Source organism: Peromyscus californicus, unplaced genomic scaffold (genome assembly GCF_007827085.1).
Source record: "Peromyscus californicus insignis strain IS unplaced genomic scaffold, ASM782708v3 Scaffold_1__1_contigs__length_55948999, whole genome shotgun sequence".
NCBI lineage: Eukaryota > Metazoa > Chordata > Mammalia > Rodentia > Cricetidae > Peromyscus > Peromyscus californicus.
Genome location: NW_026294492.1, coordinates 19,094,031 through 19,109,727, shown reverse-complemented (window position 1 = coordinate 19,109,727; position 15,697 = coordinate 19,094,031). Strand labels below are relative to the sequence as shown.

The window sequence follows — 15,697 nt, the reverse complement described above, 5'->3', positions numbered from 1 at the left end:
CTGAATTATTGGTGTCTGTCTGGCCTCAGCCTGTCAAGTACCTGATCACGGGTAGGTGAGACGCAGCAAGGTGAGGGGATCACTGTGGGCCGCAGGCTCAGGATGTCTCACCGAGCATCCCACATTCCAGTGTGTGTACACGTGAGCAGAAGGCCCTCTTCTCCAACTGTCTTTCCAGAGCTAGTCCTGTACCCTGCAGGGCAGCCAGTTCCCTGTGCCCCTCATCAGCTTCACATCTTCAAGACCTGTGTGTGCAACGTCTCTTGTGTGCAACATCTCTGGTACTGGCTGGACTTGTGAGGCAGGTTAGTTGCAAGCAGGACATGTCACCAGGTGACATGAGACAGCCATTTCTTCTCGGGAACATGCTCTTCTCTGACAGTGGTTTCACCCCAATCCAAGCAAGAGCCAGTTGGCACTGGAGAGATACAGTGACGTGGTGAAGATCATGGATCACAGCATTTTTTTTTTTTTTTTTTTTTTTTTTTTTTTTTTTGGTTTTTCGAGACAGGGTTTCCTTGTGCAGCTTTGCGCCTTTCCTGGAACTCACTTGGTAGCCCAGGCTGGCCTCGAACTCACAGAGATCCACCTGGCTCTGCCTCCCAAGTGCTGGGATTAAAGGCGTGCGCCACCACCGCCCGGCGCATTTTTTTTTTTTTAATCTGAAAAATACCTCCGATGTCAGCTAGCATCCTCTCGTTTGCAGATGAGAAAGCTGGACCCTGGACATGGTTGGGTCTGTGTGCCATATGGTGGAGAGAAGAAGCCGAGTCTCTAACTTCTATTTCCAACCCCTTGTCCCTGACCCACTCTGCCTCCCTCTGTGCTCACCTGGGAAGACCTGGGATCGCATCTCAGGACCTGCTTCCCTTCTGCTTTGGGTACCAAGCAGTGCTACAGGGCGCTGATAGTCATGGACAGAGAGCCAGAGACTGGGTATTGGGCCAGGCTACTGGTCTCAGGGCCCTGGGTGCATTGTCACATTAGGAAGATGTTTTCCTGGTTACCTTTCCTTGCCTCTCTTCCCTCCCATGGGCCTCTTCCTGGGGGCCTTCAGCCTGTCATTGGGGCCTCTGGTTCTAGTCTCTCCCCAAATCCATCTGCCCACTTTGTCAACCCAATTCCAACTGTGATTGCTCTATTCAAGTAGTTATTTAAAAAACAGAAACACAGTAAGTTTGGTGCATGTTTGATTATTTATTGCTACACAGTATCATCTCAAAACTGGCTTAGAAAGACATACCACCAGGCGTGGTGGTGCACGCCTGTAATATCGATCATATCACAACCCCTATGGGCCAGGAACCCTGCAGAGGCTCCTATAAGGCTACAGTCAAGGGTCACCCAGGCTATGGCCACCATCTTTTATAACCTAACCTCAAAAGTGGCATCTGTCCCATTTGTCTGATTCATTAGAAGCAAGTCACTTGGCCCAGCCAACATTCCAGAGCAGGAGATTATTCCAGGATGTGCATGGCAGGTCACTTTGGGCTGTCTGAGGTTTGGCTACCACATTTAGTCAGCTAGTTAGAGAATTTCACACCAAGATTTTCCAGTGATAGATAGATTCACTACTCCCTGAGGAACTCATTGCCTGCCCTAGTGACTTCCCTACTTTCCATTACCAAAGGAAGGGTGAGAAACTCGATGCCCCTCATCATCATCGCCTGACAAGGACTTACTAAGCACCAACCTGTGCTGAGCACAGTGGTGTAGGCTTGGAACGTGAGAAGACAGTGCGTGCTGGAACAGAGGAGCAGAGTGCTGGGTCTCAGGATGACGGGGTCTCAGCCTCCAGGCCGACGCCTGAGGGTCCAGCAGGCATGCACGGGTCGGGAGGCACAGAGGGCAAAGGGCAATTGTGCATCTGAGAAGAGACGGCTGTGTGAGTCACGCCGGTAAGGGAGGGCACAGTCTTTTCAACAGGGAGAATGCACTCTGTTGTTGTTGTTGTTGTTGTTGTTGTTGTCATTGTGTGTTCTGTTAGAGCTAGATCATAGTCTCTTGGCATCCCTGGACCAATGGCATTCCACAGCCAAGACCAGCTCCTTCTCAGGCAGGGCTGAAGCAACTGCATATCCATGAGCCACACATTGTATCTTTGAACTACCCTGGGTATCAAAGTATTCTTACTCCACCCAGACAAGGTTTACTGGACCCCTGCTGGCTCTATCCCAACGTTTTCTTAAGATTTTTTTTTTTCGCGGGAGGGGGGGGGGTTGGGGGCATGGCACACGCCTTTAATCCCAACACTCGGGAGGCAGAGCCAGGCGAATCTCTGTGAGTTCGAGTCCAGCCTAATCTACAAAGTGATATCCAGGACAGGCTCCAAAGCTACACAGAGAAACCCTGTCTCGAATAAATAAATACATACATATATACATACATACATACATACATACATACATACATACATACATAAAAATAAAAAAATTATTTTTTCAATTTTATGTATATGAGTTTTTACCTGCATGTATGTATGCGCACCATGTGCTCTAGGTGCCTGAAGAGGTCAGAATAGGTTAGTTGGATCCCTTGGAACTGGAGTTACAGATGCTTGTGAGCCACCATGTAGGTGCTGGGAATTGAACCTGGATCCTCTGGAAGAGCAACCAGGGCTCTTAACCACTGAACCATCTCTCCAACTCCCTGTTCCAGCAATTTTAATATGCAAATATTAAATAGCCCAATTGGTGGCTGCTGGGAGGGAGTCAGTTCCCTTCAGAAACCTTCAGAAATGCAGCCCCTGCCGGGCGGTGGTAGTGCACGCCTTTAATCCCAGCACTCGGGAGGCAGAGCCAGGTGGATCTCTGTGAGTTCGAGGCCAGCCTGGTCTACAGAGCGAGATCCAGGAAAGGCGCAAAGCTACACAGAGAAACCCTGTCTCGAAAAAAACCAAAAAAAAAAAAAAAAAAGAAAAAAAAGAAATGCAGCCCCTAAGAAACTACCCAGGCCCCAGCGGATAGTCCCACACCACCCACACGCTGGACTAAGGACTGCTTTTTCTGTTTATTTTTTTAAGTACATGAAATTGAGAGGGAATAATAGGGTGGGACTGGAGGAAGGATTGGAGGGGAGGGATGGGGTAGATTTGATCAAAACACATTTTATATATATATATATATAAGTATATATATATATATATGTTAGGTGGGCTTATGTTTTCATTCCTCTCAGGGAGTGCTTGGGAGCAGGGTTTGCTGAGTTCCGTGGTTAGGCTTCTGATTGACAGTCTAAGAAACCTGGCAACTTCTCGCCCTCAGCAGCAGTAGGAAGGTTTCGGGTTCCCCACACCCTTGACAGTCCCCAGTTGTAGCTGTTTCTAAGCAGGTCCTGAGCAGAGTATTCTGCGTTGTGTGTGCAGAGTCCTGTCCCTTGGGACTTGGCACGTGCATGATTATGTCACTCAGACTCCTCCTGTGAGGAAACGTGTGCTCAGAATTTGACCACTTTGTGGTTACATTGTTTGTCACGTTACTGAGTTAGGAGAAATCTTCCTGTGTTCTGCTTCAGATATAATTTGTGGATGTTTACTTTCAGTCTATGCCTTTCTCTTGGCTCACGTCCACCTTAAATTCACTGTTTTGAACTGTAAAATTCAGTGTTATTTGTTTGTTTGTTTGTTTGTTTGTTTGTTTGTTTTAAATTATATTCTCAGAGTTGTACCATCATCTTTACCTTCAGTTTTGGAAACTTCATCACTTTGTTGGTCTCAAAAAAAAAAAAAAAAAAGCATCTTGCCCGTTCACAATCATCCCTCAGCCTTCCCAAGCCCCGCTCTGCCTATATAACCACCATGTACTTTGTCTATGATTTCCCTATTCTGGGGTTTTCGTGTAAATTTAGAATGTGTGTTCTTTTGTGAATGGCTTCCTTCACTTAGCAAAATGTTTTCAAAATGCTGTGAATGTTATCAGTTCTTCATTCCTTTTTATTGGCTAATACTATTCCACTGTATGGATGCAACCCGTTGGATCTGAAGCGTTCAAGTTGACTCTTGAGTTGGTCCACTCCAGCTGTGTTAGCGTTCTCGTGAACATCTGGACACGGATTCTGTTCAAACACGTTTTCCTTTCTCTTGGGTGGATATATATACCTGAGAGTGGAATGGCCGTGTCATGGGGAGCTCAGCCTTTTGAGGAGCATCCAGGCTGTCTTCCAGAGCAGCTGCATCCTCTCATATCCTTGCTGGTAGTGTCTGAGGATCCCAGTTTCCCCACATTCTTGTCGGCTCTTGTTATTATCTTTTCTGTAGCCTACATCCTAATGGCTGTAAAGTGGGCTCTCATGGTGCTCTTCATTGCTTTCCCTAGTGTTCAGTGCCATCGAGGATCCTTTCATGCCTGTTGGACGTTTTCCTGTCTTTAGAGAATTAACTGCTTGATCTTTTGCCCGTTTTCAAATTAGAATTCTTGTCCTTTTGTGACTGAGTCGGGAGAGTTCTTTGTCTGTGCTAGGTAAGGTCCCTTATCCGAGATTCCATCTTAAGACTCGGCTCCCTTTTGTGACATCCTTTCTCTTGTTGTTTTTTTTACTCGGATTATTTATTATTTTATGTGTGTGTGCGCACAGGCCCATGGAGGCCAGAGTGGGCGTTGGTTCCCTTGGAGCCCCCTGATGTAGGTGCAGGGATCCGAACTCCAGTCCTTTGACAGCAATGATCAGGGTCTCATGCAGCCCAGGTGGTCTTGGCTGAAGCTTACAGCACAGCTGAGGCTTGTCTCTAACCCACAGACCCTGCTGCCTCTCCCTCCAAAGTTCTGGGATTACAGGCACATCTAACACTGAGTCTCTCTCTGTCTCTGTCTCTGTCTCTCTCTCTCTTTCTCTCTCTCTCTGTAGATCAGGCTGGCCTCAAACTCAGAGCTCTGCCTGCCTCTACCTCCCGAGTGCTATTCTGTTTTTGTTTATGTAGATCGTTGATCATTTTTTAGTTGATCTGCCCATATGGAGTTTAATGACTATACTTTGAAAAGCAAAGGGTTTTTTTTTAAATCAAAAGATGATAAATTTACATCTTTTTGCAGTACAGCCTGATCTAAGTTATATTGTATCAATTAACTAGGATATCCATCATTATAAACAAGTAATACTTTCTTGTGATAAGAACATTTGAAGTTTTCTCTTCTGGATATTTTGGTAAAAGTCTCTAACTTGATAAAAAAAGCCAGTGTATCATGGGCTAGGGCGATGGCTTGTCAGTAAAGCACTGGGCATGCAAGAATAAGGACAGGGTGGCACACACTTGTAATCCCAGCACTGGGGATGCAGAAATAACATCCCTGGGGCTTGCTGGCCAGCTAGACTAACCTAATCAGTGAACTCCAGTTCAGTGAGAGACCCCCGTCTCAGGTGGAGGATGGAGAGATGGCTCAGGGGCTAAGAGCAATAGCCATGCTGGATGTAGAGGCACATACCTACAGTCCCAGCATTTGGGAAGTAAAGGCAGGTGGTTCTCTTGTGATTTCGAGGCCAGCCTGATCTACATAGTGAGTTCCAGGACTGCCAGGGCTGTTACACGGAGAAACCCTGTCTTAAAACAAACAAACAAACAAAAAACCACTTGGCTGTTCTTCCAGAGGACCTGGGTTCAATTCCAAACACTCACATGGTAGCTCACAACCATCTGTAACTCCAGTTCCAGGGGATCTGACTCATCTTTGGGCACCAGGTACACAGACCCATATATATGCAGGCAAAACACCCATACACATAAAAAGATATAAAAATACACATATAAAAATAAATACATCTTAAGAAAAAATAAAGTGGGGAGTAGTCATAGAAAGTACCTAATATTGATCTCTGGCCTCTCCAGGCAACACATAAAAACATGCATGATTAAAACATAAATAAAAAAAATTTATTCCTTTTATATCATTTAAACATATGGTTTGGGTATTATATCCAAGAAGTCTTTGCATAGGATTTTCCTTTGCTTTCTTTGAGAAATTGTGTGATATTAGGTCTAATATTTATTCTGCTCCATTTTGAGGTTATTCTGTTGGTTTGGTTTGGTTTGGGGTTTTTTAAGACAGGGTTTCTCTGTGTAGTCCTGGCTATCCTAAAACTCTCTCTGTAGACCAGGCTGGCCTCAAACTCTAAAGTCGCCTGCTTCTGCCTTCCAGGGGTGTGCCGCCACCTCCTGGTGGTTGGTTTTTTTTAATGTGATGTGATAAATTCGTATTTATTTGTATCATGGATCACTCTCTCAGAGTATGCTAAGTAATAGAAACAAATTTAAAAGTAATCATTGTAGTTCAATACCATTCATACAGAATTTAAAGGCATGAAAATATTATATTCATAGTTATATGTGTATACATAGGTTAAAAAAAAATTCCACACCAAAATCTCTGGTTAAAAAACAAACAGACCGGGCAGTGGTGGCGCACGCCTTTAATCCCAGCACTCGGGAGGCAGAGCCAGACGGATCTCTGTGAGTTTGAGGCCAGCCTGGGCTACAGAGCGAGTTCCAGGAAAGGCTCCAAAGCTACACAGAGAAACCCTGTCTCGAAAAACAAAACAACAAAAAAGTGAAAACAAACAAACAAGCAAACCAGGAAGTTTCCAAAGGGAAGAGATGAAGGGACTGAGCCTGCGAAGAATTGGGGGTTAACGGCGTCTTCAAGTCTGTCTGTACCATTTTTGTTTTTTTTTTTTTTTGATTAAAATAAATTGTATGGAATTATTCATTTGGGGTGGTTTATAGTGTTATATCCGATCATTTTCTGAGCTTTTATATTTCTTAAATTAAAGCACACACACACACACACACACACACACAGCTGGCATCGCAGTATGCCTATAATCCCAGTACTTGGGAGGTAGAGGCAGGAGGAACAGGTGTCCAAGGCTATCCTGAGTAACATAGCAAGTTCAAGGCTAGCCTGGGGTACATGATTCCTTTTTTTTTTTTTTTTTTTCTAGACAGTGTTTCTCTGTGTAACTTTGGAGCCTGTCCTGGATCTCGCTCTGTAGACCAGGCTGGCCTCAAACTCACAGAGATCCACCTGGCTCTGCCTCCCAAGTACTGGGATTAAAGGTGTGCGCCACCACCACCACCACCACCACCACCACCACCACCACCACCACCCGGCGAGACCCTTTTTTTTTTTTAATGAATAAATGACACACCCACACACAAAGGTTCAGCCAGAATCATTGAGAACAGCACAGAGCGGCAGGCTCCTGAAATCCCAGCACGGGACTGCAGCAGAAAGATCTTGAAGTTGAGGCCGTGTCTCAGAAAACAAACTAGAAAATAGGAACCACTGAGAACAAAATATTCCGTTCAGCACCCACACAGCTGCAGCAGTGAGGGGAAGCATTGTGTGGACCTCCAGGCAGCCATGTGGGGCATATTCTGTCTGTCTGGCATCTCTGGGCTAAATCCCCAGAGAGACTCGCAGGAACCTGTTCTCAACTGTTACTTCTATTCGTCCAGTTTTGCTCCCCAAAATCCTCCAATCTGACCCCCTGGGCCAGGGGACTCTTCCAGCTGCCACACCCCATTGCTCCAAGCTGCTTCTTAGGGGTCAACCCTGTCAAGACGAAGCCGGCCATCGGAAACATGGACGTGGGCAGTGAACGCAATCGTTGAAGTTCCTGTGAGAAGCGCATGGCCACAGAAGTAGCTGCTGATGCTCTGCATGAACAACAGACAGGGTTTCCCCGTGAAGCAAGGTGTGTTGACCCACAGCGGAGTGAGTGGCGGCGTTCTTGTTACAGACCAAGGAGAGCTAGAGATGGGAAGTGCACCTCTGTTCAGAGTGCATTGGGGGCGACAGGCTGACTGTTCCCAGCTTGGTTATTTTTAAGAGAGAAGGATATTCCTGGACCAACAGACATGCTGTGCCTCGGTGGTTGGGGCCCAAAAGAGCTAGCAGAATCTGAAAACTTAGTTTCTCGAAAGAAGATGATGTCCTCCAATGTTGTGAGAAAGCCCTTAAACAAAGGAGGTAAGAAGCCCAGGACCAGTGCACCCAAGATTCAGCGTCTTGCTCCTCCACGTGTCCTGCAACACAGACGCAGCACACTGCTCTGAAGAAACAATATATTAAGCAAAACAAGGAGGCTGCAGAACGTGCTAAGCTTTTGGCCAAGAGAAGGAAGGAAGCCAAAGAGAAATACCAGAAACAGATTGCCAAGAGCTGCAGGCCGTCCTTGCCAGGAGCTTTTCCTTCCAAGTCCAAGTCCAGTCAAAAATAAGTCTTCAAGAGTAATGAACAGCCAGGCGGCGGTGGTGCACACCTTAATCCCAGCACTCAGGAGGCAGAGGCAGGCGGATCTCCGTGAATTTGAAGCCAGCCTGGTCTACATAATTCCAAGACAGCCAGGGCCATGTAGAAGAAACCCTGTCTTAAAAAGAGAGAGAGAGAGAAAGCAAGCTTGGAGGAAAATCCATAACTATACTAGGCTTTCTTGAGGAAAGCTCCCCCTCTAATGAGCCTATGGTCACTCTCACCTGGTCCTACAGCTACCCAACCAGACCTTCCCAGGAGGGTATGGCAATGTGACAGTTTCGCTGGATATCACATGGGAGAAAGAAACCCTACCACCGCCCTCCCCCTCCACCGCGGCACACACTGCCCGTGGATTATTCTGGCGTGGCCTCTGGTGAACCGCGCTTCCTCCCACACACTCTGGAGAAGCCTCTCCCGTGGTCTTGATTTTCATCTCTAAAAGTTATATGAAAAGATGGGTGCTTTCTACCCACGGGTTCTTGTGGGATCAGATAAGGATGGGTACAGAGTGTTGGCCTGCAAACACGAGGATGTTGGTGGATTTTTGTTTGTTTGTTTGTTCCCCTCTTGGACCCTCCTGGAGGCAGACGCTGCCCCTGCCACGCGCCCCTCCTTTTGGTTTTGATTTTCTGAGGCAGGTTCTTACCGTGTAGTTTTGAACTGACTGTGTAGCCCAGGCTGCCTTTGAATTCCCAGCCATCCTCCTGCCTCCTAAGTACGAGGTCTCAGCCTGTTCTTAGTGTTCTTATTCCCACACTGCCCCCTTCTCTCTTCCTTCCCTTCCTTTCCCGAGTCCTGGCTCCTGTTCTTTGGTTTTGGTTTTTTGTTTCTAAAAAGTATGATCCTGGGAAGTGCTTTCCCCCTTTTCATAGAGAGATTGGACACCCGAGATGACATGTTTTCTCTCTGATCCTCCCAGGCTCAAGCCACAGGGTCACCTCACACATCACCCACTCATGGAGGCGGCCGCCCTATGCCCATGCCTGTGCGTTCCACGTCTGCCGGCTCCACCCCGACCCACGGCCCACAGGACTCACTGAGTGGAGTTGGGGGAGATGTCCAGGAGGCCTTCGCACAAGGTGAGTTTCCGGGCGAGTCTGTGGAGAGCTAAGGGGCTGAAAGCACATGCAGGATCCCTGCCAGGATTTTTCCAGTCACTTGCCTTTTGTGTTCCTGGCTTCGGATGATCAGATAGTGTGGCCTTAGTAATCAGATTGACAGTATAAATAAGTTATGTGCTGGCTCCTTCTCCATGATAGGCTGGTCTTCCATGGGAGGTCTGCAGGCGCATGCGTGAAGGTAATTGGCCCCTTGGGTTCTAAGCTCTGGACTGAAGGAAATGCCTTCCCTTTGGGCTTTGCCTCCTCACACATTGGCCCTATGAGGTCCTTATAATAAGCAAGAACAGGAAGTGCAGTAACTCCATAGGACCTAACCAAAGAGCTGTAAGCATGTAAGCATGCACTTGCCACGCGGCCGACTGAGGAACCAGGGTCCTACAGTCTTAAATAATGGGCAAGGGAGTCTTGAGGGGAGGGAATGGAGACAGAGTTAAGCCCCTCACCCTGAGACTGAGGAACGTGCTGAGGCAAAGCTAAGCCGGAACCCCATTCTACCGTGGTGCCTTCAAAGCATGGACTTGACAGGACTTGACAGGCCCCTACTCTCCCGGTGGAGAAGACAGAGTGGACTGGACGTTCCAGGAGCATGCAGAGCTGCGGCCGTCCCACCTGCCCTAGCCACCTCTGCACCCGGGTTCCAGGGCCTCACTGGCTGGGGCATCCCTCAGCGCTCTCCACCATGCTCACCCATCTGCATTGCGATCTGTTCTGACTCCTCAGGTACGAGGAGAAACCTCCGCAATGACCTGCTGGTGGCTGCTGACTCCATCACCAACACCATGTCATCCCTGGTGAAGGAGCTCCATTCAGGTGAAACCCAGAGCTCCCCACCAGTCTCCACCTCCCTCCCCTCTGTGCTCACGTCTTCCTGTCCTCTCCTACCACCAGGCACACAGCCCTTCTTTCCACTCCATTTTCCCTTCTAGGAACACCCAGACTCTTCACCCAGTGCCTCCTCCCTCCCACATGCGATCACAGCTTATATTAAGAACAGTTTGAAGGAGCAGACACCATTCCAACTTGAAGGAAGGTCTGCTCTTCAGTGCAGCCAGAGCCCCCCCCCTCCCTCTCTCTCCCTCTCTCCCTCCCTCCCACCTCCACTTTGTCCACAGTGGCTCTCTCCCTAGGCTGGCCATCACCTCCTTCTGAAGCTGTCCTGGATGTGGCAGCCGTCAGCACCAAGCCACCTGTCTCTATTCCAGCCGCCCTCCGGCTTCCTCCTGTCTGACTCTGTTTTGTCCGTGAGCAGGCTCTGATCTCGCCTGAAGACCCCAGCTGCAGCGCCCTCCCTTCTTCACGCTCAGTCCTGTTTGACCCCTTCCTCTGCTCCACAGCGTGTTCCCCTTACATGAACCCTGCGGGGGGGAGAGAGAGGGAGAGAGAGGACAAAGCCACCGTACCTCCAAGTACCCTTCCGCTCCATCAGTGATGGAGCCACTCAGTGCTTAGGGATTATTCTCCTGCCACGGCCTTCCTGTGGGGCTGCCATCTCCACAGGGCCCTCTCTGTCCTTCATTACCCAAGGCAGTGCCTGTAAATACTCTGCAGTGGCTTAGCAGAGCCGTGTTTCCGTGGGCCGTTCAGACACTCCTGTGGAAGGCAAGCCCTATTTTCAGCATGGGAAAGCATCTCCTTGAGGGCTGTCATCTCTTCCACACCTCAGCCCTCACGTCCATCTGTTTTCCTTCGGAAGAGATTACTCCTGTGGCCTGATTGGCCTTTCCCAGCTCAGCTCGCTCGCCCATTCTGCCACGGGCCATTTGAGGCCCTCGCCCTCTCTCATCCTGTTGCTCATGGCCACACTGAAGCCCAGCCCTCACTGTATATGCACAGAGCTGGACGGGGGGTCGGGGAGGGTGACCTCAGGAGACCTCGCAGCTGATTAGAAGGCCCTTTCTCTAATCTAGCTCCCTAATAGACTTCACTTACAGTTTTAGAGGGAGTTTCTCAGGGACTTCTAGGACATGCAGAGAGAGTACAGTTAGAGTCTATGCAAAAACAGGTGACTCACAAGCTCAGGGCTCGAGAATGAGAGTGGAATTTGATGGACAGGGACCGAGGCAGGATGGCAGTGCATGCCTGCAATCCCCAATTCTTGGGAGCCTTATGAATTCAAAGCCCACCTAGGCTTTATGGTGGGGGAGGGAGGCAAGAACATCAGTTAACATGCAAAGTTGGTTTTAATAAAACTGTGTCATTTAGAAGGCATGTTCACGGTCCTGTTGTCCAACTTTCTTATTTTAGAAATATGGTAAGGGAGTTTTCAGGGAAGTTGCTTGTGATCACACAGCATGCAGAGGCAAAACTAGTTCTAGAACTTGGATGTAGAGAAACATGAAGCCAGGGCTCTGAGCCGACCCACGACAGGCAACGGGGCAGGTTCTGTGACGCTCCTTTCCCCAAGCACAGAGGCCTGTAGTTTGACATAGACATCCATCACCCAGCACCCTCGTTAAATGCAGAGATAAATCCTATCCCTTGGTGGATGGGAGAGCCCTGCCCATGTGACGCATGTTGACTTCTTCCTTGAAGGTGGCTTTGGTTAGGATAGGAGTGGATATCCAGGTTGACTTTTCATACACCTCCCACAGCATGCACAGGACACACATCTATAGTTTTTCTTCCTCATCTTTCAAATTTTTTTTCAAGTAATGGAATCCTAGAGTTCAAAGGGGTCTTAAAGATATTTCAGTGAACTTGCTGTCAATTTAGAAGCCTCCAGTTTGAAGGCTCATTTATATTTCCAGGGAGCTCATTTATAGCCAGCTCTAATCACTGGAGAGTTCTTCCTTATTAGGGAGCTAAAATCTCCCTTTCTGTCATGGGTTGTTTCTTGCCTAAAGCTGCCCTAAGTCCAGACTTTCTCTCCAGGCCAGCTTTAGAGTGGTTGGTGGTAGATAGTGTGGTAACTCCCAAGATTTCTCCTTTTTTAGGAGATTCTACCCAATCCCTTTAACATGTATCAAATATGTCATGATTGTCTGCTCTCCTGTTTGGCCATACCTGGCGAGATGTGGCCTGATTTCCAAGGTCCAGATTCAGCGAGAACACCCAGTGTTGAGCACACAGTCCCCTTTCAAAGCCGGTCTTAATCTGGGCTTCCCTCCACCATGCACTGCTATGATTGTTTTCTTGAACCTGAATGCAAAATATTGAGTATAACCCTAGTAGATAGCAGCCCCCTCCCCCCCCCCCCCCCGATCTCCAAAGATGCCAGCAGGTTAACATCATGCCCCCTGCTTCATGGGTGTGCAGGGTTCCAATCAAACAGTACCAGGGTGTGGAACTGTTGGGCACAGGCAAGGGACATTTATACACCCTGGAGGCTGCTCGCTGCCTTAGGGCTCTGCCTCAGACCTCGGGCCTTCCAGGTTGCCTCCCTCACCTGCCTCCCACCCTGGTGCTAGACCCAAGGGTCACTGGCCTTCTTGGACTTGTTTCCACAGCAGAGGAAGGTACAGAGGAAGACGAGAAGATGCAGGCTGAGAAAGACGGAGGTAAAGGCAAGTCAGGACCCCTAGTTTGCATGGGAGACCAAGCCGTAGAGCAGTGGATGCTGACCTCCTTCCCTTTGTTTCTGACCTCTCCCCTACCACACCCTCCCCAAGGCTGCAGCCCCCACAGTGCCTCCTGCTGTTCTCCCAGCTGCCTTTGCCTTGTGGGCCCACAGGTGGTAGTGTCAGGCCATTTACTCCTACTCTGGGGTGCAAACAAGTCACAGAACATTGAGTGCCCTTCCTCCTGGGGTTGACGGTCTAGTTGGGGAAGCACAACCGGGCTGTGTAGAAGAAGCGTGGGAGGAACCAAAGCAGCAGAAAAGCTTGATCAGGAAGGATCCCATGTTAGCTGGGGGAGTGGCTCCATTGGGAGATGGCTCACCTAGCACACCCAAAGGCCAGGCCAAACCCCCACACCACACGAACCACGGGAGCAGTGGCTTGCACCTGGAATCCTGGTACTCGGCAGGCAGAGTCGGGAGGATCCGAAATTCAGGCTCATTCTCTGCTGCAAAGTGAGTCTGAGGTCAGTGTGGGACACATGAAACCTTGCCTCAGAAGAAAACACCGTTAAAGCTGGGTGTAGTGGTGCTCACCTTTAATCCCAGCACTCAGGAGGCAGAGGCAAGCGGGTCTCTGAGTTCGAGGCTAGTCTGGTCTACCAAGTTCCAGGAGAGCCAGAGCTACACAGAGAAACCCTGTCTCAAAACAGACTATTGATGTAGAATAAATAATACTAAGACGTTCTGAAAAGTAAGAGACTTGTAGGTTGGAATAGATGGCTTCCTTGGAGAGTAAAAGCGAGGAACAAAGGTGTTGGCCAAGGACAGTAATACCTTCCGAGTCTTACTGTGCATAGAAACTATTTATGTACTTGTTCTGTGCTAACTGATTTCATGTAAAATCTCATGTGATCCTTTATGTTAAAATATACAGATAATATCCCCATTTAAGTAATAGGGAAACAGATTCTGGGGGAGTCTGTTCACACAGCCTCTATGTGAGAATAAGTATAAGTAGACTTGAAGTGGGTCTTTCTGACTCCCAAACTTCATGTTCTCGCTCTCTTTTTTTTTTTTGGTTTTTTGAGACAGGGTTTCTCTGTGTACCGAACTTCATGTTCTTGATGGTCATCTTCCAGTGGGATATTAAGCCAATAACGAAATCCTCTTGAGACATTTGAGAGTCTCCAGTTATGTCTGTCCTATACCGATACGTTGTTTCTGGATTCCTCCAGAACGTACACTCCCTAAGGCAGAGGTCTTGGCCTGTGCTGTTGGTGATGTATTCCCAGTGTCTGGAACAGTGCCTGTCTTCTAGTAATGTCAGTGAATGAACCCGTCCAAGGAAATGAACAGGGCGGCAGACATGCTATCGTTAGGTGAGAGGGAGTGATCCCCCAGCCTCAGGAGGTGAAGGGGGAAAGCAGGAGAGGTGGGGAGAGACCCGTGCTGGCTCCTAGCTGCCTCCTAGACCCGTAGGTAAGTCTGTAACACAGTCGTCTTCGTCTTCACTTGGCTTCCCAGCCCCAGAGGGGGAGAATTCTAGCCAAGGCTCCAAGGCTTATTAACTGGGCAGGTTAATAAGTGGCAGGACCTGGATCCACTCCAGCTCCAAGCCCAGGGCTTTGGAGTCCAAGCAGAACTAGACTGCGTGGAGGGGCCCCCAGTGCAAGGTGGAAAGCAGTCACGGGGACAGGTGGGAACCCCCTCAGAACAGTGGCTGTGTAAGGCAGTTTTGCCCCTGGGATAGTACATTTAAGAGAGAGTATTTGCCGGCTGGGGGCAGGAAACCAGTCAGCAAGGGCAGTGACAACGTTACCAAGGAGACAGGGGAAAACATTGCGCATGTAGAGAAAGCATTCGGAAGCCAAAATGAGGCCTGGGAGAAATGGGCCACCGGGCATGAGCGGGTGGGAATTGCTGCCCTGGCCACACTTGAGGCTGTCAGAGGAGAACAGCCATCCGGAGGTCCAGGTTCAGAGAAGAAGGGCCATGAGGCAGGAGGACAGAGACATGCCACTCAGGTGAACATCGACTCATGCCCATATCCCAACTAAACTTGAGCATTGCTGTGGAAATTTCTTGACTAAAGTCATAGCTACTGCCTTGACCCCCCTCCTGTGTGCTTTCCCGTCCTGGGACCTCCTCCAGGCCCCTCCTCAGCTTCCCTCCGTGTCCCCAAAGCAAGCCTAGAGCCCTGCCTTTACCGCCCCACCTTGTCTTAACCATGGACTTCACCCTACCCCCTCAGTTGCTTGTCGGAATTGGAGTGGTTTCTGTTGGCCTGACCTGGCTCGGGGCCTCTGTCTCTGTCCCTGGCTGACCCTGTCAGTCCCTTTCTGTCTGACTGGATGCTTGCTCTTAGCTCTGAGTCTCCCTTTGTCCCTCTGAGTGCGCACACCAGGGTCTGTCTGTCCATGTGAAGGCTGTGAGAATGCCTGAGCTTCTATGGCATTTAGGTGCCATCTCTAAGAGCAAGAGGGTAAAGAGTCGGGGGCGAGATAAGGAGAGTTTGTTTTGGTTTGCCTCTAAACAATGTGCGAGTCGGTGCAGATCTGGGGTGGGGACATTTAAAATCAATAGCTACCAATTTACAGAGGAGGATTTCTTTTCTTTGGGGTGAAGTCAGGCTCACGTGCCTTCAACACGACCCAGTCAGCTCAGCATGCCCAATGTCTTCACACAAGGCATGAGCACCACGTGGGCACTTTGGAAGAACTCTGACCACAGCAGGCTTCTCTGCCATATTCACCCCAGCTCTCACCTCTGTCCGCCCTACTCTGGGGCTGTTGGAATTCTAGAAAAGGATGCTGCTACTCTGTGGAACCCTT

At 49.0% G+C, this 15,697-nt stretch overlaps 1 protein-coding gene across 12 annotated transcripts in view; it reads left to right on the top strand.

The window, feature by feature from the left end:
- Dtnb (dystrobrevin beta) overlaps positions 1-15,697 on the top strand; it is a 193,176-nt gene that overhangs the window by 171,672 nt on the left and 5,807 nt on the right. For 4 of the 12 annotated variants that reach the window (XM_052746035.1, XM_052746031.1, XM_052746029.1 and 1 more), the window contains 3 exons: positions 9,166-9,325; positions 10,088-10,177; positions 12,814-12,870. In XM_052746035.1, coding sequence (XP_052601995.1) covers positions 9,166-9,325; positions 10,088-10,177; positions 12,814-12,870 — 307 coding nt within the window. The remainder of the gene's footprint in view (positions 1-9,165; positions 9,326-10,087; positions 10,178-12,813; positions 12,871-15,697) is intronic. The other 8 variants (XM_052746038.1, XM_052746037.1, XM_052746032.1 and 5 more) reach the window with 5 other exon arrangements.